Source organism: Macaca fascicularis, chromosome 10, assembly GCF_037993035.2.
Source record: "Macaca fascicularis isolate 582-1 chromosome 10, T2T-MFA8v1.1".
In the NCBI taxonomy this organism is placed as follows: domain Eukaryota; kingdom Metazoa; phylum Chordata; class Mammalia; order Primates; family Cercopithecidae; genus Macaca; species Macaca fascicularis.
Genome location: NC_088384.1, coordinates 68,728,429 through 68,753,767, shown reverse-complemented (window position 1 = coordinate 68,753,767; position 25,339 = coordinate 68,728,429). Strand labels below are relative to the sequence as shown.

The following is a 25,339-nucleotide window of genomic DNA, read 5'->3' as shown; positions in this document are numbered from 1 at the left end:
TGCAACCTCCACCTCCCAGGTTCAAGCCATTCTCCCACCCCAGACTCCCGAGTAGCTACGATTACAGGTGTCTGCCACCATGCCTGGCTAGTTTTTGTATTTTTAGTAAAGACAGGTTTTTGCCACATTGGCCAGGCTGGTCTTGAACTCCTGACATCAAGTGATCCACCTGCCTCAGCCTCCCAAAGTGTTGGAATTACAGGTGTGAGCCATTGCACCTGGCCTGGGAATTTCTTCAGATAAGGCAACAATGAAATTTTTGGTCGACTCTTCCTTCCAGGAAAGATTTCTTTGTAGCATGCAGTGTTGTTTGATAGCTTTTTACCCACAGTAGACTTCTTTCAAAAATGTAATCAATGCTCTTAAACCTTGCTGCTGCTTTATCAGCTAAGTGTATGTAATATTGTAAGTCTTTTCTTGTCATTTCAACAATGTCACAGCATCTTCATGAGGAGTAGATTATATCTCAACAAACCACTTTCTTTGCTTATCCATAAGAAACAACTCCGAATCCATTAAAGTTTTATCATGAAATTGTAGCAATTCAGGCCCATCTTCAGGATCCACTTCTTTATCTTTTTAATAAAAAAAAATAGGCCAGGCACGGTGGCTCACACCTGTAATCCCAGCACTTTGGGAGGCTGAGGCGGGCGGATCATGAAGTCAGGAATTCGAGACCAGCCTAAACAACAATGGTGAAAGCCTGTCTCTACTAAAAATATGAGAAAAATTAGCTGGGCATGGTGGTGCACACCTGTAATCCTAGCTACTCAGGAGGCTGAGACAGGAGAATCGCTTAAACCGAGAGGTGGAAGTTGCAGTGAGCCGAGATTGCGCCACTGCACTCCAGCCTGGGAGACAGAGGGAGATTCTGTCTTAAAAAAAAAAAAAGGCTGGGTGCGGTGGCTCATGCCTGTAATCTCAACACTTTGGGAGGCGAAGGCGGGCAGATCACGAGGTCAGAAGATTGAGACCATCCTCGCTAACACAGTGAAACCCCATCTCTACTAAAAATACAAAACAAAATTAGCCAGGCATGGTGATGGGTGCCTGTAGTCCCAGCCACTTGGGAGGCTGAGGCAGGAGAATGATGTGAACCCAGGAGGCGGAGCTTGCTGTGAGCCAAGATTGCGCCACTGTACTCCAGCCTGGGCAACAGAGTGAGACTCCGTCTCAAAAAGAAAAAAAAAAAATAGAGAGAGATGGGGTCTCTCTCTGTTGCCCAGACGGGTCTCAAACTCCTGGGCTTAAGTGATCCTCCCACCTCAGTCTCTCAAAGTGCTGGAATTACAGGTGTGAGCCACCACACCTGGCCAGGATCCACTTTTTTTTTTTTTTTTTTTTTTTGAGACAGAGTCTTGCTCTGTCTGGAGCAAGTGCTCAGACTGGAGTGCAGTGGCGCCATCTCAGCTCACTGCAACCTCTGCCTCCCAGGGTCAAGCAATTCTGCTGCCTCAGCCTTCCGAATAGCTGGGATTACAGGTGCCTGCCACCACACCCACCTAATTTTTGTATTTTTATTAGAGACGGGGTTTCACAATGTTGTCCCAGCTGGTCTCGAACTCCTGGCCTCAGGTGATCCACCTGCCTCGGCCTCCAAGGTGCTGGGATTACAGGCGTAAGCCACCGTGCCCAGCTGAGGATCCACTTCTAATTCTAGTTATCTTGCTGCTTCCACCACATCTTCAGTGACTTCCTCCACTGAAGTCTCAAACCCCTCAAAATTGTCTATGAGAATTGGAGTAAAATTCCAAACTACTGTGAAAGTTGATATTTTGACCTCTTCCCATGAATGATGAGTGCTTCAATGACATCTAGAATGGTGAATCCTTTTCAGAAGATTCTTCATTTTCTTTGCCTGGAACCATCCCAGGAATCACTATGTATGGCAGCTATAGTCTTATAAAATGTGTTTCTTAAGTAATAAGACTTGAAAGTTGAAATTTCTCCTTGATTCATGGGAGGCAGGATGGGTGTTGTGTTAGCAGGCATGAAAACGTTGATCTCCTTTATATCTCCCTCAGAGCTCTTGAGTGACAGGTGCATTGTCAATGAGCAGTAATATTTTGAAAGGAGTCTTTTTTATCTGAGCAGCAGGTCTCAACAGTGGGCTTTAAATATTTAGTAAGCCATGCTGTCATCCAGGCTTTGTTGTTCCTTTTGTAGAGCACAGGAAGTATAGATTGAGCACAATTCTTAAGAGTCCTAGAATACTTGGAATGGTAAATGAGCATTGGCTTCAACTTAAAGTCGCCAGCTGGCTGGGGGCGGTGACTCACACCTGTAATCCCAGCACTTTGGGAGGCCAGGTGGGTGGATTGCTTGAGCTCAGGAGTTCAAGACCAGTCTGGGCAGTGTGGTGAGGCCTCTCCTCTACCAGAAATACAAAAAATAGCCAGATGTGGTGGTGTAAGCCTGTCGTCCCAACTACTTGGGAGGCTGAGGTGGGAGAATCTCTTAAGCCTGGGAGGCCGAGGTTGCTGTGAGCTGAGATCATGCCACTCCACTCCAGCCTGGGTAACAGAGCAAGACCCCGTCTTAGAAAAGCAAAATAAAGTCACCAGTTGCATTAATTCCTAAAGAGAGAGTCAACCTGCCCTTTGAAGCTTTAAAGCCAGGCATTGACTTCTCTCTAGCTGTGAAAATCCTAGATGACATCTTCTTCCAACAGAAGAGTTATTTCCTTTACATTGAAAATCTGTTGTTTCGTGTAACCACCTTCATCAGTGATCTTAGCTAATCTGAATAACTTGCAGCAGTTTCTACATCAGCACATGCTGCTTCACCTTGTGCCATTATGCTATGAAGATGGCTTCTTTCCCTAAACCTCAGGAACCAACCTCTGCCAGCTTCCAGCTTTTCTCCTGCAGCTTCCTTACTTACCTCTCTCTGCCTTCATAAATTGAAGAGAGTTAGGACCTTGCTCTGGATTAAGCCCTGGCTTAAGGGAATGTTGTGTCTGGTTTGATTTTCTATTCAGACTTGTAAAACGTTCTCCCCATCAGCAATAAGGCTGTTTCACTTTCTTATCATTCACGTATTCACTTTTAATTTCCAACTTTTTCTTTGCATTCACAGCTTGGCAGTTTGGGGCAAGAGGCCTAGCTTTCAGCTATCTTAGCTTTCAACGTACCTTCCCTACTAAGATTAATGATTTTTAGCTTTTGATTTAAAGTGAGAGACGTGTGACTCTTCCTTTCACTTGAACACTTGGAGGGCATTGTAGGGTTATTAGTGGGCCACATTTCCATATTGTTGTATCTCAGGAAATAGGGGAGGCCCAAGGAGGAGGAGAGAGATGAGGGAAAGGTCAGTCAGTGGAGCGACCAGAATACACACGACATTTATCAGTTAAGTTTGCCATCTTATATGGGTGCAGTTTGTAGCACCCCAAAACAATTAAAATGGTAACATCAAAGATCACTGATCATAGATCACCACAGCAGATATATAATAATAATGAAAAAGTTTGAAATATTGTGAGAATTACTGAACTGCGACACAGAGACATGAAGTGTGCACATGTTGGAAAACCGGCGCTGATAGACTTGCTTGATGCATGATTGCCACAAATCTCCAATTTGTTAAAAAATCTGCAAATAAGTGAGGGATGCCTGTGTTTGTTTAATGATTAACAGTCCATCACAGACTGGACAATTCATCAGCAATAACTCGTCCAGTTTGTGATCCATCAATCCATCTTCGTTTTGATGCATTTCAAAACAAGCCGCAGTCATCCATGTATTTCATGCCTAAACCCTTCAGCAGGTATATCATTAACTTAAGTTCAGTATTGAATGTAGTTCTTCATCTTTTTTGGAGATAAAGGTTATATGCAGTGAAATGTGCAAATCCTAAGTGTACCCTTCAAAATGTGTCAAGAACCTTCCCATCATTGCTGTGTCAGTCATTTTAGAAGAGTACAGTGGGCTCTGTCACTGTGTTTGAGTCGTGCCCATAACAAAGTTATGGCCTCTCACCCTGCAGCACAACGCCCCGATCCCCCAAGGAGGCAGAGGAGCGATCCAATTTGTCACGCATTATCAGCACTCCAGCACCCAGAGACGCATCCGCGTGACCACCATCGCCCGAAAGTAAGCAGCTCCAGTTTCCTTTCTGTTGAGGAACTGACTGACATTTTTCCCTTGAAGAGATACTTTAACATTTGTTAGTCTGTCTTTTTGATTCCATTGAGTGGTTCTCACCAGACGTCATTGGCTTATTTGATCAGAAGGGGAGGCATTTTTGGCTAACCCAGTTGGGTCTATGAATGCTTGCCTAGAAGCATCATCTTTTTGTAGGAAATATAGATTAAAACTTATTATTTATTACCATTTGGAGACAGTCTCGCTCTGTTGCCTAAGCTGGAGTACAGTAGCACAATCACAGCTCACTGCAGCCTCAACCTCCCATGCTCAAGTGATCCTCCCACTTCAGCCTCCCAAGTAGCTGGGACCCTAGGCACCTTCCACCAAAACTGGCAAATTTTTTTACTTTTTGTAGCAAGATGGGAATCTCACAATGTTGCCCAGGCTGGTCTTGAACTTCTAGGCTCAAGCAATCCTGCCACCTCGCCCTCCCAAAATGTTGGGATTTCAGGAATGAGCCACTGCACCTACCCTGTGTTTCTTTATCTGAATGGATGTCTGGCTTTCTGTTCTCTCCTAAACATAAGCATGGCACTAACTCTGGAATTGTCAGTTGGGCAGATGTACAGAGTCAGCTCAGGCACATAGAAGCAGCATTTGACCAGGAGGCTGCAGCAGTCTTGATGGCACGGCTTGGGGTGTTCCGAGCGGAGTCAGAGGAGGGACCTGATGTGCTCCGGTGGCTGGACCGACAACTCATCCGACTGGTAAATTGGGGACAGTGGCATTAGGTTCAGTCTTGGTTTCTGCTTTACTTTCGAGAGAAGAAAATTGTCACAATTATTATTATATAGTGAATCACCAAGAATTTATCAGTTGCCTACCTTATGCCGCGCACTGGACATTCTGGTAAAGACGTGTTAAATGTGCATTTTCCCCTCAGAGATTTACATTATAGTTGGGGAAGAAACAACACGCATGGAGCATTTGGAGAGTGATACAAATCTGTGTGGGTTGAGTTGACTTAGTTGAGTCATTTTGCTAATGCTCTGGTCTTGTATTTTTCTTCTAAATCTAGAAAGTAGTTTTAGAAATAGGGATCCAGGCCTGGTGAGTTTAGGGAGATGTCTTATATCAGTCTGGGTTTAATAAGATGAAAGAAGTAACACTGTAATTTAAACAGGGGAAGTCTTTTATAAAGAATATAATAAGGGAGTAGAAGAGAGACTGGCTAGAAGGAAGTATAGAGAATTGGGCAGCCACTACTTCTGGGGCTGAGATAGAGCACCCAAGGAAGTGCTCCCTCTCCCCAGGGCTGTTCCAGACCTAGTTGGGACGGCATGGCCATGGCTTGGTGAGTCTTTTGCAGAGAGGTTGCCATGGTGCTGTGCCAGGGGAACTTGCTAGAAATTCACTCTCTAGAATTTGAAGAAAATCCACCCTCCAGGGTGCCAGGGAAAGCTGTGTACCGGAAAATGTCTCCTTGGAGGCATGCAGGGATGCTGCTTTAGCTGCTGGCTGCCATGTTCTTCAGGAACTCAGCGCTGGGGAAGCCACGGTGCAGCAGGACCTGGCACCCAGGAAGCTGCTGAGTGAGCACTCAGGCGCCCGAAGCTGACACCTCCAGCGCACTCTACTGACAAAGCTTGATGTCGTGCCAGCTGGCAAACGAGAGGTAGTGAAAGGGCCCATGTCCATTGCACAGCAGGCAAAGGGGGTGAGTGTGGAGCCAGCACAAGGCAATAAATCAATAATTGGCACACAATAATCTTACCTTCCTGGAGAGTCACAGCTTGTGTTTGTGATGAAAGGCACCATGGAAAGGCCCAGTAAGGAAACTGTTTCATTTTGTTCAGCCCTCTATTTGCCCTTGCTATCTCATGGATCCATTTTTCAGGAAGTGTCAACATTTCAAACATAATTTGAAAAGTGCTGCTTTAAGATTTCAAAGGGCAGAGGGCCCAGGTGGTTAACAAAGACTTCCTGTGGAAATGAGCCTTGAGTCAGGTTTTTTATTAAAGAATAGCTTAATTGGAGAGGAGAAGGCAAGGCCTGCTGAGTGGAGAGCTAGCAGGAATGAGCCCGCAGGAGCTAGCTGGGTCTTTTAGCTTATGCTGAGGACTTTGGAGAAACCAGTGTCACATGAGGCCAGGTTGTGCAGTGGGGAACAGAGTCAGGGAAGGTACACTTTGATTGGGGAGCTCCTTAACTTTAGGGAGCAAGGGAGACTTGGGTGTGATTGTTAAGCAGGGGTGTGACGTCGGCATGATGCTTGTGTTTACGTTTAATATCACCATGTGAGGCACATTGCAAGGAGAAAAGGCTATTGTTGTGAATGGAAGATTTTTCAGGCTCAATGGTGCTGAGACCAGTGTAGTCGCAGTAGAGATGGAGGAAGCTAAAGTTTTGAAATCAGGATGTAAACTGAAAGAATTGATAAAACTTGATGAAATGATTCTTTGTAAAGTCAAAAACCAAAAAGTCAGCATTGAGTGACATTTCACACGTGGGTAACTGCGTGAGTGGTGGTGAGGTAGAAGATGGGAAAGGAGTGCAATTTTAGGGTGAGAGAAGGTGAATCTCTTTTTTTAATGTAATAGTTTATTTTTGATAATTGAATGTGAACTTGCAAAAGTATGTCTTACGAGGTGTCCTGACTGGGGCTCAGGCTAGAGGTCAGCACTGGACACTGGAGGGTGGATTTGGGTGACACCCATCTGGCTCTAGTGTTCATTTGTACCCATAACAGTGAGGATAGGAGGAGGGGGCCAAGAACTAACCCCCAAGGAGTTCACAGTTAGGGGGAGGAGGAAAACAAAACCATTGAAGAAGGCAGAAAAGGGTTGGTTGGAGAGATTATGAGAAGTAGGAAAGTGATGTATTAGCAGCTGAAGGAGAAAGTTTCAAGACGTTTGGGCAGTCACCAGGCTCACGCTGCTGGGAAATTCAAGAAGATGAGAACTGCGGAAGGACACCAGATTTTGTGGGAAGAAAGTTATTGTTAGAAATGGGGTTTCTTTAAATGGTGAATAACCCAATTCTTTAGTGACCAGAAATGTGTGAGCAGAAATAAAGGCAGGAGGAGAAAACATTGTGGTTCAGAAATCTGCCACTGGGAGAAATAAATTTGAGTTTTAGTGTGAGAGAACATCAAAGCGTAACTGTAATTGTTAGTTTTCATGATGTTAGAGGGTTTTCATGTGGAACAGGTGCCTGGAAGAGCTCACCTAGCTTCTCTGGTCAGGGCAGTCCTCAGGCCAGCACTGCCTGGGAGCTGATTAGAGATGCAGAATCTTCAATTCCTCCCAAGAGCCTGCATTTTTAAAAAAATTTCTTCTTCTTCTTATTTTTGAGAAGGAGGCTCGCTCTGTTGCCCATTCTGTAGTGCAGTGGTGCAGTCTCGGCTTACTGCAAGCTCCGCCTTCCAGGTTCACGCCATTCTCCTGCCTCAGCTTCCTGAGTAGCTGGGACTACAGGCGCCCGCCACCATGCCCGGCTAATTTTTTTTTGTATTTTTAGTAGAGATGGGGTGTCACCGTGTTAGCCAGGATGGTCTCGATCTCCTGACCTCGTGATCCACCCGCCTCAGCCTCCCAAAGTGCTGGGATTACAGGTGTGAGCCACCACGCCGGCCAGAGCCTGCATTTTAACAAGTCCCCCCTGGTCATTTGCCTGCTTGAGAAGTGCTAGTCTAGGACTTACAGTAAGTGGCAGAGTTCAGACTGGATGTAGCTTAGTCCAAGAATATTTCCAGGTAATGCTAACTTAGATTTTTCTCTCTCTCTTTGTGTGTGTGTGTTTGTTTTTTGGTATTTTCTTTCCATAGTGTCAAAAGTTTGGACAGTATAACAAAGAAGACCCCACTTCTTTTAGGTTATCAGATTCCTTTTCTCTGTATCCTCAGGTAAGTAATATATGTTTCTAAAATAACTACAGAATGGTAAATTTTGATAGAAATTAACTTTATTCTCAGGGTAAAGTGAAGGCTTTTTAATGTCTTGAGACTCAGTCTTTAGGTGACAGAGATTGTTCAACCCAAGTTGAATGTGTGTCGAGGCAAGACAGCACCCTAAGCCCTATAGAAGATAAAGATGACATGCAGAGGGGAGGAAACTCATGCATACATTTTCATGAACTTGCAAAATAGGATCATTGATATAAGGCCATAAAAAATATCTCTGATGTGTAGAAGTTCTGGGGAAACCGTCAGCTACCTCAGTAACAAACCAAGAAAATGAGCACACATGGAGATGAATATAACAAAACAAAACCACAGTTAGTGCAACAAGTATTTAATAATATGTCTGTGGTTATTATGTGCATCACAACCAGGAGTGAGCAATAAGCAGCTCCTGAAAGTAACTGCACTCAGCATGAACAAAGCCTAAACAAAGCCTTTGGAAGCCATTGGACAAGAGAGAGGAGCGGGAAGAGTAGATGAATTTCCATCTCCATTGTAATTTAGCAAATAGAGTGTAACTCATAGGTGTCTATAAGGATTGCAGGAGCTGAGGCCAATTGAGTATTAAATATTTAGCACAATGCCAGTCACCTGTTCAGCACTAAATGTGACCTAGCTCCATAGCAGGTGCCTGGGACTCTAAGGTGCCCATGTGTGAGAGGTTAAAGTTGTGTTGTGTTGTGGGAAGAGCCCTGGACCGGCCAGAGTCAGGGTGAGGTTCCAGTGCTGGCCCCACTGGGCTGACCTTAGAGGAAGTTCCAGAGCCCTGTAGAGTTTGGTTTCCCACCTCTAGCAGTGGGGAGTTGCTCTGGTGAAGTGGTTTGTGGGGTTGTTTTTTTTTTTAAGTCATGGAATCCTTTCTTTGAGGAGCTGCCCTTAAAAGCCAGCACATAAAGCAGATAGAGTTGGTGCTTCTCCGGTTGTGCCCGTGTACCACCCCTATGGTGGGTCCCACCAGAGCCCTCATCCCTGGGCCCCTGAGGACTTGATGAAGACTCTAAGAGCACAGCTTGAAAACCAGATGAAATGCTTTCTCAGATTCCTTCTGTCAAGGCATTCTAGGAGAGAGGCCAAGAGCCCAGTCTCTAGAGCCAGGCGGCCTGGTGTAGAGTCCAGCTGCGACACTCAGTAGTGGGGTGACCAGTAGTGGGGTGACCTTGGACAAGTTGCTCGCCCCTCTGTGCCTTAGTTTCCTCACCTGTAAACTAGGGATGGTAAGAGAACTTACCTAATGGGCTTATTGGAAGGATTAAGTAGTTCTTGTCAAGTGCTTTGTGCCTTGCATGTAGGATGTATTGAATGTCAGCCTCGATTATTATTTAGGAACCTATGATTCAATATTTGGAGTCTCAGGAAGCTTTATACTTCACAAGGCAGCTCATTTTCATGTTCTGGCAACTCTTTAACGTGAGCTGAAAGTCTGTCCCCACCCCTTCTTCTCATCCTCGAGGGTGAGAACCTATGGCTGCAGTGTCATCCCTTGTCCCTTTCTCCCCTGCACCCATACTTCACCATCCCAGCTTGTGTCCTAAGTCGTCACCTGCTGTTCCTGTGCCTGGAATCCCCTTCCCCCGGCGCTGTGGCCTCCTCAGCCACGTCTCTCAGGGTGCACCGTCAGCCCCCAGAGCTCTAGGAAGTCTCCTCCTGGCCCTCCACCCCCACCTCCCCAGTGCTATCCTATACTCTGGCTCATAACTTGTAGCCCCAAGTGTGCCTTTCTCACTGGGTCTGACTTCTCTGAGAGCAGATATTCTGTCTCCACTGCCTGGCACAGTGACTCTGGAAATGTTTCTTTGGCGTTTCTTTTAACTGTGGAAGCTCTGACATACCCAGAGGCCCTTTTTAAAAAATATATATATATATTTTTTTAATTTTTAATTTTTTTTTGAGACGGAGTTTTGCTCTTGTTGCCCAGGCTGGAGTGCAATGGCACGATCTTGGCTCACCACAGCCTCCGCCTCCTGGGTTCAAGCAATTCTTCTGCCTCAGCCTCCTGAGTAGCTGGGACTACAGGTGCCCGCCACCATGCCTGGCTAATTTTGTATTTTTAGTAGAGATGGGATTTCTCCATGTTGGTCAGGCTGGTCTCGAACTCCTGACCTCAGGTAATCTGCCTGCCTTGGCCTCCCAAAGTGCTGGGATTGCAGGCATGAGCCACCACGCCCAGCTAAAGGCCCTTTTTAAAAATAAATAAATAAATAAATAAATAAAATAATTTAATTTTTAATTGTGGTAAAACACACATAACAAAATTTACCATCTTAACCATTTTTAAGCATACAGTTGAGTAGTGTTAGGTGTATTCACATTATTGAGCAACTGATGTCTAGAGTTTTTCACTTTGCAGAGCTGAAACTCTGTGCTCATTAAGCAACAACTCCCAGTTTTCCTCTTTCCCCAGCCCCTGGTACCACCTTATGCTTTCTGTTCTGTGAACCCAGAGAGCCCTTTTCTGGGTTCTCCTATTTCAGACCCCTGAGGTAGATCTACTCTGTGGGTGTCTAAGAAGGTTACAACTATATGCATTTCTCTTTCATTCTTTGTGAATGCAGTTCATGTTCCATCTGAGAAGATCTCCATTTCTTCAAGTGTTTAACAATAGTCCTGATGAGTCGTCATATTACAGACATCATTTTGCCCGGCAGGACCTGACCCAGTCCCTCATCATGATCCAGCCCATTCTCTACTCTTATTCCTTTCATGGGCCACCAGAGGTAAGGCTCTACCTGAGTGCTTTCCTGAGGATTGGAATCACCTAACTTATATATTCTTTTTTAAGCAAATTTACTTAGAGAGCAGAACTGTAAAAAAATAAAACTTTGAGTTTTTATAGTAATTTAAATTATTAAATTAAATTTAATTTAAATTTCTATTAAAAAATACCTTTAGGAAAATGTCAAAGACATATAAAGCTATTATTTGTGGAAGGCAGGAATAAATGTAAAAAACTCTAAGAAATAACATGGTTGCTTTCTTTTTCCTTGTGCTCGTATACTTACGTCCAGCAATTCCATGTCTTGTAACTGAAAGAAAGACTCCTAGATACAGAATAGACTTTGTGCAAAAAAAAAAAAAAAAAAAAAAAAAAAAGTAAAGGAACTACTATAATAGAGAATCAAATAACAATCCGAATGTTTAATATAGGAAAGTAAATAAGTAACCTGAGAAATGCAGTTGACCCTCAGTATTCATGGAGGATTGGTTCCAGGACCTCCCTCAGATACCAGAATTCTTAGATACTCAAGTTACTAATATAAAATTGTGTAATATTTGCATGTAACCTGGACACATCCTCCTATATACTTTAAGTCATCTCTAGATTAGTTATAATACCTATTATGTAAGTGCTATGTAAATAATTGTCATACTGTATGGTTTAGGGAATAATGACAAGAAAACAAGTCTGTACATGTGCAGTACAGATGCATATTTTTTTCATATATTTTCAATCCAAGGTTGGTTGAATTTTCAGATGTGGAACCCACCGATATGGAGGGCCAACAGTATTCACAAAATGTATGTAACATAATAAAATAGAAAGTCCTTATGTAAAAATGTTACATGAAAAAAAGTCAAAATAGAAACTTTTTAAAATATTCCCTGCAAAAATAAAGAACTATATAGAAAAAAACCAAAATATCAATATTTGTTATACTTGGGTACACATTTTAAAATTTTCTTTATTGAGTACAACTTACTTTTATTATTGAAATAATTACTGGCTGGGCGCGGTGGCTCAAGCCTGTAATCCCAGCACTTTGGGAGGCTGAGACGGGTGGATCACGAGGTCAGGAGATCGAGACCATCCTGGCTAACACGGTGAAACCCCTTCTCTACTAAAAAAAAATACAAAAAAAACTAGCCGGGCGAGGTGGCGGGCACCTGTAGTCCCACCTACTCGGGAGGCTGAGGCAGGAGAATGATGTGAACCTGGGAGGCGGAGCTTGCAGTGAGCTGAGATCCGGCCACTGCACTCCAGCCTGGGAGACAGAGCAAGACTCCGTCTCAAAAAAAAAAAGGAAAAAGAAAAAAGAAATAATTACTAAAATAGCAGGTGGATCACCTGACATCAGGAGTTTGAGACCAGCCTGGTCAGCATGGTGAAACCCCATCTCTACTAAAAATACAAAAATTAGCTGGGCATGGCACCAGTAATCCCAGTTACTCAGGAGGCTGAGGCTGGAGAATCGCCTGAACCCAGGAGGCAGAGGCTGCAATGAGTTGAGATTGCACCACTGCATTCCAGCCTGGGAACAGAGCAAGACTCCCTCTCAAAAAAAAAATAATGATAATAATTACTGATATAAAAATTATATAATTATTTATATAATATATAAAATATTACTTATAAATAAATAATAAACATATATATTTTTTGAGACGGAGTCTCACTCTGTCACCCAGGGTAGAGTACAGTGGTGCAATCTTGGCTCACGGCAACCTCCACCTCCCAGGTTCAGGTGATCATCCCACTTCAGCCTCCTGAATAGCTGGGTCCACAGGCACGTGCCACCATAGCCCAGCTAATTTCTTGTGTTTTTGGTAGAGACAGGGTTTTGCCATGTTGCCCAGACTGGTCTTGAACTCCTGGGCTCAAGTGATCTGCCTGCCTTGGCCTCCCAAAGTGCTAGGTTTACAGGTGTGAGCCACCACGCCCAGCCATAATATATATATATATATATATATGTATATATATATATATATATATATATTTTTTTTTTTTTTTTTTTTTTTTTTTTTTGAGACGGAGTCTCGCTCTGTCACCCAGGCTGGAGTGCAGTGGCCGGATCTCAGCTCACTGCAAGCTTCGCCTCCCAGGCTTATGCCATTCTCCTGCCTCAGCCTCCCGAGTAGCGGGGACTACAGGCGCCCACCACCTCGCCCGGCTAAGTTTTTTTTGTATTTTTTTAGTAGAGACGGGGTTTCACTGTGTTAGCCAGGATGGTCTCGATCTCCTGACCTTGTGATCCACCCGCCTCGGCCTCCCAAAGTGCTGGGATTACAGGCTTGAGCCACCGCACCCGGCGCCATAATATATATTTTGTAGTAAACTTCAAAATTTGTGTTAAATGCTATTTTTCATATAGGCATCTGTATTCTGTCTCATCTACAGAGAGTGTCTCTAATTTCTAAAATACATACAAAACTGAGAATATTCAGAATTATTTTCCGTTCTAAGATCAAAAGATACTACTAAGCCTGGTCAACATAGCGTCAGACCCTGTCTTTACAAAAAATAAAAAATTAGTTGGACATGGTGGCATGCCTCAGCTACTCTAGAGGTTGAGGTGGGAGGGTCACTTGAGCCCAGGAGGTCGAAGCTGCAGTGAGCCAGGGTCACACATCACTTGACTCCAGCCTGGGCAACAGAGCAACACCCCGACTCTTAATTTTTAAAAAAAAGGTGTTAATTTCCCTTCTCAGTTGATGAGGAATTATTTGGAGTCTCTTTTTCCTACAAAGTCGAGAATGAGTCAGGAGCAGAAAGTGGAAGTGTGTCAGGAAGAAAACGGGGGAGCCACTGTGCTGGGCACCATTTGTAAATAGCCTTTGCTACAGATACCAGGCATGGGGTCAGGGTTGGGTGGAAGTGGTGGCTCTGTGGGGAGCAGGGAAAACCAATGCCATCTTTCTCTTTCTTTTTCTTCAGCCAGTACTCTTGGATAGCAGCAGCATTCTAGCTGACAGAATTTTGCTGATGGATACTTTCTTTCAAATTGTCATTTATCTTGGTGAGGTAAGATGATATTTTTTGTTTTTAAATTGGGGAAAAGGCATACATGTTTATTTAATTGTGCACACAAGGAGAATTATTGTCCTTAACTGGTTTTTGTTTTCTTCTTATTTATTAATTTAGGTTTTTAATGACATTTGTAACAACAGTTTGGGCTTAGAAAGCGCAGTGGCTTTTATTCTAGTGAATAGAACCTTTTCTTATGTCTCTGGAGTATTTGTATATTTATTAATTTTAATAATATTTGCTGTAAATATGGGCCGGGCACAGTGGCTCATGCCTGTGATCCCAGCACTTTGGGAAGCTAAGGTGGACAGATCACTTGAGGTCAGGAGTTCAAAACCAGCCTGACCACAGGCAAAAACCCATCTCTACTAAAAATACAAAAGTTAGCCAGGTGTGGTGGCACACACCTGTAGTCCCAGCTACTTGGGGGGCTGAGGTGGGAGAATCACTTAAACCCGGGAGGTGAAGGTTGTAGTGAGCTGAGATCACGCCACTGCACTCCAGCCTGGTCAACAGAGTGAAACTCCGTCTCAAAAAATAATAAATAATAATATATGCCGTAAAAAAATCTCAGGCGGTTCATTTTTTATTTTTATTTATTTATTTATTTTGAGATGGAGTCTCGCTTTGTTGCCCAGGCTGGAGTTCAGTGGCACGGATCTCGGCTCACTGCAAGCTCCACCTCCCGGGTTCACACCATTCTCCTGCCTCAGCCTCCCAAGTAACTGGGACTACAGGCGGCCGCCACCACGCCTAGCTAATTTTATTGTATTTTTAGTAGAGACGGGGTTTCACCGTGTTAGCCAGGATGATCTCAATTTCCTGACCTCGTGATCTGCCCGCCTCAGCCTCCCAAAGTGCTGGGATCACAGGCGTGAGCCACTGCGCCTGGCCGGTTCTTTTAAATCACTGTAAATCATTACCTTCAAAGTTAGGCAAAACTAGTTTATTCTCCTCAGTAAATATTTCATACATACTACTGTTCTTTCAGAGTTAGCGTTTAGAGCTAAAGTTGTGCTTTGATGAAATAACATGGCCCAGGGAACTTCACACTATGTCTGTGGATCCCTAGGATGGCTGTGGATAGCTTTCAGTCCATTTCTTTCTCAGAAAGAAATTCTGAGACTCTGTGGGGTTTCTCAGTGGGGCTCATGCCCTGAGAAAGGGAATAGCTTCTCTGAATTATTTGCATCTTTATGGAAAAATCCTTTAATGGAGATGATGGTGATATTTATATTCAGTGATGCTTTTTCTTCTATTGTATGTTCTCTACCTTCATAATATTGGCTATAGATTTGGTTTCCTAGTGGCCAACCATTAGAAATGATTTCTGATATCGTGAAAAGATATAAATTGTGTTTCAGGATTCCTGTAGTAACTTAGGAAGTATTCGTTTTCTAATACTCCTCAGTATTTTATAACTGCAAACTTTTTTCAGCATATTAACACCCATTCTGCTAGCCACTTGCACACAAGTGCTAGGCTGTCAGTAATAGTCCTAGACTGAGAGCCGGATGACCAGCTGCTCTTCCCACTGGGTCCTTTGGTATCGGTACAGTCGGCCCTCCGTATCCACAGGTTCCACCTCTGCAGATTCAGCCAATGGCAGGTTAAAAATAATTTTGAAATAATGATAAAAAATAATACAAATAAAATGTATAGCACAGGCCAGGTGTGGTAGCTCATGCCTGTAATTCCAGCACTTTGGGTGGCCGAGGCAGACGCATCATCTGAGGTCAGGAGTTCAAGACTAGCCTGGCCAACATAGTAAAACCCTGTCTCTACTAAAAATACAAAAATACAAGCGTGGTGGCAGACACCTGTAATCCCAGCTGCTTGGGAGGCTGAGGCAGGAGAATCGCTTGAACTCGGGGAGTGAAGGTTTCAGTGAGCCGAGATTGCACCACTGCACTCCAGCCTGGACGACAGAGTGAGACTCTGTCTCAAAAAAAAAAAAAAGAAAAAGAAAAAGAAAAGAAACACACAAGAACTATTTATATACTCTTTACATTGTAGTAGGTATTATAAGTAATCTAAAGATGATTTAAAGTATATGGGAAGATGTACGTCGGTTATATGCAAATACTATGCTATTTTGTATGAGGGACTTGAGGATCTATGGACTTTGGTATTGGGAGGAGTAGTCCTGGAACCAATCTCGTGGATATCGAGGGCCGACTGTACTGACGATGAAGCATTCTTTGCCCTAAGCTCACCCCTTATCGACATTTCTTCTGTAACCCCTGATGCTGTTCATTTACTTGTTTATTGGGCACCTTCTTGTGCAAGTGAGGGGTTCTAAGGATAAAGACAGTGACACTGCTGTCACCTTCCCAAAGCCCCGAGTGTGCTGAATGCAAGTGTTCTTAGGAACTCCTGGCCCCTGGTGAGCTTGTGGGCATTTCCCATAGGCCAACTGTCAATCACAGCATTTAGACCTGGAAAACGGTAACTGCCACTCTGAGAGGAAGCGAGCAGGCTACAGAAGGAAGCATCTGATGAGAATCCTCTGCCTGGAGCCATGTTAATGGCTCTGTTAAGACACATTGCACACTTGCTGTAGCCTCTTTCTCCATTTTTCCTGTCCATTGTCTTCTTGTTCCCCTAAATAACATGCAAAAGCACTTCACTTTATTTATAAAGGTATATGAATCAGTTAATGAATGTTTCTTGATTTCCTATGTATACAAGATATTTTCTAGAGCAGTTGCTGATGAGTATAAAAGAAGGAAGAGTGATAAAATGTGTAGCTTAGTCAGGGAGACAGATCATCTGCTTTCCACAGTTTAGCATATGGCTTCTCTTCACTGCCTGATCAACACTCATACTTTGACTTACAGCTCTTGTCTCCTTTGCCAAGGGTACCCCAATTCAGGGCCCAGGGGGAGCAGGGGATAGGGATGAGTCAATTGCACCCAAGTCTGTATGACTACTGCTTACTGGAGGAGGAGTGTAATATGTGTGCCATTAGGAAAGGAGATGGGGGAGTGGAGTCTGTGTGGGCAGCCAACAAAGCCCTTTCCTTACCAGATGTGTGGAGATGAGAGGCTAGACTGAGTGATAACAGTGGAAGTGGAAAAGGAGGGAGGCCGCCGCTCCTTGGGATGAGTAATCCACAGGCTTTATTAACTAGTTTATATAGAAGAGAGGAGGCATGAGTGATGCCTGATATTCCTGGGGGAATGTGCAGGCAGGGGTGTCCTGGATGCACCCATTTTGCTTACTCCTGCTTCTCCTCCTGCGGGTAGCTCTGCTTTGCTCTCCCTCTGAAGCTTGTCATTTTTGACATTAGACTTCTTCACTGGAAACAAGCTCAGGTGGCGATGGTAGAATGTCAGTGTCAGTGAAGGCTGTTGTTACAGTTTCCACAATAGTTTTTGGTTGGTTTGTTTCTGTGTAGACCATAGCCCAATGGCGTAAAGCTGGCTACCAGGACATGCCCGAGTACGAAAACTTCAAGCACCTTCTGCAGGCACCACTGGATGATGCTCAAGAAATTCTGCAAGCACGCTTCCCGATGCCACGTTACATTAACACGGAGCATGGAGGCAGTCAGGTGAGCGAGCTGAGTTCTAGCTCCAGTGGTTTGTTCGTTTTATGATAGATTGTTATTGCTATACATCCAAACAGGATGGTTAATATTTTATGCGATGACATAAGTTGACACACAGGTAATCTTCCAAATATGACTTCTTTTTAAATGAGTGGTCAAAATACACTTATGTAAAGGGATTGCCAAGATAAAATACACATTTTATGTTTTAGGATCCTTAAATGGAGAGCCACTGGGCTTAAGCTAAAGAAATAGATTACTGTGCAGTAAAACAATTCTAATTTAACCAAAGAAATGTTGTAAAAAATTATCTTTTTTCTGTTACGTTAATATTAATGTCACTTTTTAATCTTTAAACCTTTTTGTTGTTGTTAAAGGCTCGATTCCTTTTGTCCAAAGTGAACCCATCTCAGACACACAATAACCTCTATGCTTGGGGCCAGGTAAGAAATTTTCAGGTATTTGGGGAGGATGCCAAGCTAGTTTTTTTTTTAAACTTGTTTTAAAATTCTACAAATTGGATCTCTTTTGGCCTGGAGACAGAATAACTGCATAACTTGGGTATTTTGCTGGGGAGTAGCAGGCAGCGAATCAACTTGAATAACATGGCTGGGCCGGAGCTTGAGGGGGCTCCCTGGGCGGGTCCCCTTCCACAATATACAGCATAACATACCAGGTTTAGGCCAGGGGACAGAGCACTGTACTGTGGCCTCCATGGGGGTCTCCTTCGTCACACAGCAGCGTGGCCCCTAGTCCTCTCTCTGCCAAGAACACAGGGCAACTTGTCACCATCGATTTTACCGCCTCCTCACTTTCCAGCCTAATTCCTTCCCTTTTCCCCCACCCCCCCCCGCCCCCCACCAATTACTACTTTATCTAACTGTTCCCAGCATTTGTGTCTCTCTCAGATGAGTCTTTCCTTTCATTCTGTTTTCTTATAACATTTTTAAAATTAAACTTTTTTTGAGATAATTGTAAATTTACATATAGTTATAAGAAATAATAGAGGGATCACCTGTATCTTTTACCCATTTTCCCTTAGTGTTAACATCTTGCAAAAACTATAATACAGTATCACAACCAGGATACTGAGATTGATAAGGTCAAGATGTGCGGCATTTCCATCACCACATTTATTATGCACTTTATTTCTATGAGTGTTACATTGTAACATATAATGAAATAATTGTACAACTCACCATAATGTAGAATCAGTGGGAGCCCTGAGCTTGTTTTCCTGCAGCTAGATGGTCCCAGCTGGGGGTGACGAGAGACAGTGACAGATCATCAGGCATTAGATTCTCATAAGGAGCACACAACCTAGATCCCTCACATGCGTTGTTCACAATAGGGTTTGCACTCGTATTAGAATCTAGTACTGCTACTGATCTGATGGGAGGTGGAGCTTAGGCGGTAATGCGAGTGATGGGGAGCAGCTGTACATACAAATGAAGTTTCACTCACCTGCTGCTTACCTGGTGTGTGGCCTGGTTCCTAACAGGCCATGGACCAGTACTGTCCGTGGCCTGCAGTTGGGGACCCCGATTTAAAGTATATGGGAGGGTATGCATAGGTTATATGCAAATACTACACCATTTTATATTAGGGACTTGAGCATTTGTGGATTTGGGGATCCACAGGAGGTCGCAGAACCATTCCCCCACAGATACTGAGGGATGGCTGTATATAGAAATACAATTGACTTTGGTATGTTTATCTTGTATTCCGTGACCTTCCTGAGTCACTTACAACTCTTAGGAGTTTTTTTGTAAATTTCTCGGAAATTTCTACTTAGACAATCATGTCATCTGCAAGCCAGGGACAGTTTTGTTTCTCCTTTTCAATCTGAATTACTTTTACTTTATTTTCTTGGCCTATTGCACTGATGGTTACTTCTAGCACTATATTGCATAAGAATGGCGAGACTGGACACCCTTGCCTAGTTCCCTGCTTTGGGGAAAAGTGTTTAGTCTTCCACCATTAAGTACAACAGGAGCTGTGGGCTTTTTGTAGCTCTTTTATCAAGTTGAGGAAGATCCCCACTACTGCCATTTTTCTGAGAGTTTTTAAATCATGAATAAGTTTTTACTGTTGTCATGTTTTTTACGTACCCATTGGTATAATCATGTGATTTTTTTTTTTTTTTTTGAGAAGGCGTCTCGCTCCATTGCCCAGGCTGGAGTGAAGTGGCGGGATCTCGGCTCACTGCAGCCTCTGCCTCCCAGGTTCAAGCAATTCTCCTGCCTTAGCCTCCCAAGTAGCTGGGACTACAGGCACCTGCCACCACACCCAGCTAATTCTTTTGTATTTTTAGTAGAGATGGGGTTTCACCATGTTAGCCAGGATGGTCTCAATCTCCTGATGTTGTGATTCACCAGCCTCAGCCTCCCAAAGTGCTGGGATTACAGGCGTGAGCCACCGCACCCGGCCAATCATGTGATTTTTTTCATAAGCCTTTTAATATGGTGAATTGCGTTGATTCTTTGAATATTAAACCAGACTTCCATTCCTGGAATAAACCTCACTCCTAGTGTATAATTATTTGTATATATGGCTGAATTCTATTGGTTAATATTTTTTCGAGAATTTTTGCATCTATATTTATGAGGAATATTGGTCTGTAGTTTTCATTTTTTTCTCCTGTTTTTGTTTGGTTTGGTATCAGGATAATACTAGCTTCATAAAATGAATTGGGAAGTGTTTCCTTCTCTCCAATTTCTGGGGAAGATTGTGTAGAATTGGGGATTCTTCAAACATTTGATTGATTTTTCTATGAAGCCATCTGGGCCTAGAGATTTCTTTTTTGAGAGTTTTTAGATTACTAATTCAACTTCCTTAATAGTTATAGGGCTCTTCAAATTATTGATTTCATATTGGATGAGTTATGGCAGTTGTGTTTTTTGAGGAATTGTTCCATTTTGTTTACACTGTCAAACTTATGTGTATAAAGTTGCTTGTAGGATTCCCTGACTATCCTTTAGATGTCCGTAGAGTCTGCAGTGATACCCATTTTATACCTGATATTGATAAATTTATGTCATCTCTGTTTTTTCTTTTCTTTGTCAGTCTTGCTAGAGTTTGGTAATTTTATTGATCTTCTCAAAGAATCAGCTCTTCATTTCATTGACTTTATTATCTTTTTATTTTCAATTTCATTGGTTGCTGCTCTAGTCATTATTATTTCCTCTCTCCTGTTTGCAATAGGTTTTTAAAAACTCTTCCGGCTGGGTGTGGTGGCTCACACCTGTAATCCCATAACTTTGGGAGGCAAAGGTAGGCAGATCATGAGGTCAGGAGTTCGAGACCAGCCTAGCCAACACAGTGAAACCCTGTCTCTACTGAAAATACAAAAATTAGCTGGCGTGCTGGCACGTGCCTGTAGTCCCAGCTACTCGGGTGGCCGAGGCAGGAGAATTGCCAGAACTCAGGAGGCGGAGGTTGCAGTAAGCCGAGATCGCGCCACTGCACTCCAGCCTGGGCGACAGAGCAAGACTCTGTCTTGAAAAACAAAATAAAAAAAAGAAGTGAATTTATTATAGACAGTGTATAGTTGGGTCATGGTTTTTAATGCAGTCTGCTGAGCTCTCTTACTTGGTATATTTAGACCATTTATCTATAAAATGTAATTAATGATATGTTAGGGCTTAAGTGTGCCATTTTATTTTTTGTTTTCTGCTTTTCTTTTCTCATTTCGTTTTGTATACTTTTTTCCTGCCTTCGTTGTGTGTACTTTTTTCCTGTCTTCCCATGAGTTATTTGAACATGTTTTAGGATTGCCTTGTGACTTGTTTGTAATGTTTTTGAGTGTATCTCCTTATTTAGCTTTTTTAAGTGGTTGCTCCTAAGTGCCCTAGGTTTTTTTTATTTTAATTAAGATGAGGTCTTGCTATGTTGCCTAGGCTGGTCCTAAATTCCTGAGGTCAAGCGATCCTCCCACCTCAGCCTCCAAAGTGCTGGGATTATAGGCATGAGCCACCACACCTGGTCAGACCCTAGGTATTACATCATATATGCGTAACTTACCACAGTCTACTGGTGTTTTTTATCAGTTCAAATGAAGTCTAGAGACCTTATCTCCCTCTTCCATCACTTTCCTCTCCCCCATCAGTAATATAATTATGTTAAATATTTCCTCTGCATACATTTAGTATCACATCAGACAATGTTATAATTTTTGTTTCAAGCATCAAACGTAATTGATAAGTCTTAAAAAGGAAAACCTATTATATTTCTCTATATGGTTGCTTTTATGTTTTCTTTATTTTTAAAGATCTTTTGGCCATTCTTTTTTTCTTTTTTTTTTTTGTTTGTTTTTTGAGATGGAGTTTTGTACTTGTTGCCCAGGCTGGAGTGTAATGACGGGATCTCAGCTCACCGCAACCTCCGCCTCCAGGTTCAAGCAATTCTCCTGCCCCAGCCTCCCGAGTACCTGGGATTACAGGCATGCACCACCACACCTGGCTAATTTTGTATTTTTAGTAGAGACAGGGTTTCTCCTTGTTGATCAGGCTGGTCTCGAACTCCTGACCTCAGGTGATCCGCCTGCCTCAGCCTCCCAAAGTGCTGGGATTACAGGCGTGAGCCACCACGCCCAGCCTACTTTTAGCCATTCTTTTTAGCATAGGTCTGCTGGTGATAGATTTTTAGTTTTCTTTTATTTGAGAATGTCTTGATATCCCTTTCATTTCTGAAGAATATTTTCTCTGCGTATAGGATTCTAACAGCGCTTTTCTTTAAGCAGTTGAAAAATACTGTGCTGCTTCCTCTGGCCTTTATGGTTTCTTATGAAAAGTTCACCGTCCGTCTCAGTGTTTTCCCCTGTAGAGAAGGTGTCATTTTCCTCTGGCTGCTTCCAGTAGTCTTTTTCTGTTGTTAGTTTTCAGGGTGGATGGGCAGGGGCAGAGAAGAAAGTGTAATTATGACATGTCTTGGCATGGATTTCTGTGGGTTTATCCTATTTTGGTTTACTCAGCTTTTTGCTTCTGTAGGTTTGTATCTCTTGCCAAATAGGAGAGTTTTCGGTCATTATTTCTTTGAATGCCTTGTCACCCGCTCTCTTTTCTTTCTTTTTTGACATCCAGTGACATGAATGTTAGATCTGTTGCAGTACCCCAGGTACTACATTTCCATGTATTTTCTTTCTTTTGTTCATTTGGGTAACTTCTATTATTTTGTCTTCCAGTTTATTGATTCTTTTTTCTGTTCCCTTTCTGCATTGAACCTATGTGCTGAGCTTTTTGTTTGTCACTGTATTTTTCAGTTACAAACTTTCCTTTTGGTTCTCCATGTCTTCCACTTCTTTCCTGGGACCTTGTTGTTTCTTTGCTGAGGCTTCCTATTCTTTCATTTGTTTCAAGTGTGTTTGTAATTGCTCATGAAGCATTTTTATCACGGCTATTTTAAAATCTTTGTCAGGTGATTTTAACATTGTTGTCAACTCAGTGTTAACACCTGTCAATTGTCTTTTTAAATTCATTTGGAGGTCTTGGTAATCACTTTGTATAAGTGATTTTTTTAATTGAAACTTGGACACTTGAGTGTTTGTATGAGACCCTGGATCTTATTTAAACCTGCTACTTTTCACTGATTTTTTCTTACACTGCTCTGACAGGGAAGGTGGTGGTGGGGGTGTGGGGGGTGCTGGTGGGCTCCATTACTGCCAGGTGGAGGTGGAGAAGTCCAGGTTTTCCACTGGCCTCTGTTGACACCTGGGGGCGCCTAGTGATATCTTGTTACTGCTTAGTGGGAATGGGAGTTCCAGCTCCCCCGTAGCCTCCAATGACACCGCTGTGGAGATGGCCTTGTTACACTTGGGTGATGGTGAAAGTCCTGACCCTCCACCAGGCCTCTGATGCCACCCCAGTAGGCAGGGGGAGGGGCATATATTTTTGCCAGGTTGGGGTGGAAGTCCAGGCTCCCCACATGACCTCTACTGACACCACAGGGGTAGGACAATTTCTTATTTGGCCATTGGGGATGAACTTCCTGGTTCCATACTTAGCCTTCTCTGCCACCATCTTGGTGGGGGTGTTGGGGTGCCTTGGTACTGCCTTGTGAGGGTAGAAATTTTGGCTGCCCACCTAGCCTTTGCTGGTTCAGGGGGGTCAGGGCCACAGTTTTTCCTCTCATTTTTGCCCGGAGTACAGGGGTTATTATCTAAGATTGTTCTGTCTTGCTAGGCTGCTTTAGTCCTTTGGCTAGAGAAAGTGGGTGCTTTTTGTTGTTTTTTGTTTTGTTTTGTTTTGAGTCTGCACTCAGTGACAATTTGCCAGCTTCCTCAGCTCCAAACTCGGAGTGTATGAGGCATAAGAAAGCCCGGAGACTCGCTGCCATGTTGTTGCTTGCGTCCCGAGGTCTTCAGTGTGTCTTCTGTCTTCTCTCCACCTTTAAACGTCTTCTTAGGCTTGGTTTATATAAGATGCCCAAGGTTTTCAGTTGTACTTAGTGGGAGGAATAGAGAAAAGTATATCTTCTACTCCTTCTCCCTTGAAATCCTCTGAAAACATTTTGATCATGCTTACACTTTTCTAATTAGAACAGTACGGTTTCATTGTAGAAAATGAATATGTTTTAAAAAATAAGAAAATTTAAATTACCTAGAATCATTTTCTAAAGAGTTAACTATTTCCAGCTTTTTTCTACATAATATAAAGTGTATTATTGTGTGTGTATGTATATATATATATTTTTTTAAATGTCTTTACAAAATTGGAATCTTACTACAAGTTGAGGTTTCTATTCAATTTTTTCCCATAACATTAATAAAATTATAAGCTTTTTCTGATATTTGAAGTATCCATCTGTTCAGTGCAGATACCGGTTCACTTGTTCATGGGTACACCATTATCCAGCTTCTGTGGTAAGCAGAGCATTTAAGAGGAAGGGCAGGCATGTGGGCTCCGTGAGCTCACATTGGTGGGGAGCTAGACCCTGGGTACTTCATCAGGACTGTGGAGAAGAGGGTAAAGTAGAAGTCCTGATGCTCAAAACTAGCAGGTGGTGGCGGCCTATCTCGGCATACTAGGAAAGGATTTTGCGAGGAAACTGTGCTTTAGTCAAAAGAAGTGGTTAGTGAGGCAGAGGATGGGGTGATGGGAGTACTCATAGCAGAGGGGACAACACCTGTGAATACTCTGAGGGAAGGTGCTTGACAGCTCATGAATTCTAACCAGCTTCTAAGATATCTGCCAACTAATCTTTATCATTACATTTCAGGAAACTGGAGCACCCATCCTAACTGATGATGTTAGCCTGCAGGTGTTCATGGACCATTTGAAGAAGCTGGCTGTCTCCAGTGCCTGCTAAGCTGAGGATGCAACCAGGAAATTGAAGAGAACGGTGTCAGATCGTGTTCAAAATGTCTAGAAAGGCTTAATAACATTCCTGTTACTTTTCTAGCAGATTTTAACAAATAATCAAGGAAATTTTGTATGTAACTCTTTAGATTATAATTTATTTGTATTCCTGTCTTTGTCCTTTTTCTTGCACTATAAAATTATAAGGTCATAAATGTTTTGGTACTTGTAGATGTTTATGTGCTTTTTGTATCCTAACTTTTAGAATCTAAATAAAATCAGAGGTAGTGTATTTTGGCAACTTGTTTAGGTGAGAATCTTAATGATCATAAAGGAAATAAATCTAGATGCAGAAAGTACTGGCTAAAATATTGCTAATACAAATGTGATTTCCTGAGGTGTCTGTGTGAGTGTGTATGTGTTTTAAGTGACTTCCTTAAGAGGTGTTTCCTGAACTTAATCCTCATAATTAAAGTAATACATATGCAGGAAAAAAATGAAACAAATACCTTATCCTAAAGAGCTTATAACAAATAAGTTACCTCCACTCTATAAACTCAGACCTACTTTTTGAAGATAACTGCTTTTAACCTCTCCTTACAAGATTTTTGTTGTTGATGTATTTAATTTTAGCCCATATCTCAATTCCCATTTTCAAAGAATCAAGATATTAAGACCTTTCTCTCTACTCTCCAGCTATAC

General features: G+C 42.7%; 1 protein-coding gene across 6 annotated transcripts in view; it reads left to right on the top strand.

The window, feature by feature from the left end:
• SEC23B (SEC23 homolog B, COPII coat complex component) overlaps positions 1-25,034 on the top strand; it is a 48,587-nt gene extending 23,553 nt beyond the window's left edge. For all 6 annotated transcript variants that reach the window (XM_005568248.4, XM_005568249.4, XM_045362431.2 and 3 more), the window contains 8 exons: positions 3,988-4,094; positions 4,702-4,855; positions 7,915-7,992; positions 10,602-10,763; positions 13,700-13,786; positions 17,190-17,345; positions 17,720-17,785; positions 24,558-25,034. In XM_005568248.4, coding sequence (XP_005568305.1) covers positions 3,988-4,094; positions 4,702-4,855; positions 7,915-7,992; positions 10,602-10,763; positions 13,700-13,786; positions 17,190-17,345; positions 17,720-17,785; positions 24,558-24,647 — 900 coding nt within the window. In that variant the 3' untranslated portion in view covers positions 24,648-25,034. The remainder of the gene's footprint in view (positions 1-3,987; positions 4,095-4,701; positions 4,856-7,914; positions 7,993-10,601; positions 10,764-13,699; positions 13,787-17,189; positions 17,346-17,719; positions 17,786-24,557) is intronic.
• The last annotated feature ends 305 nt before the right edge of the window (positions 25,035-25,339 follow it).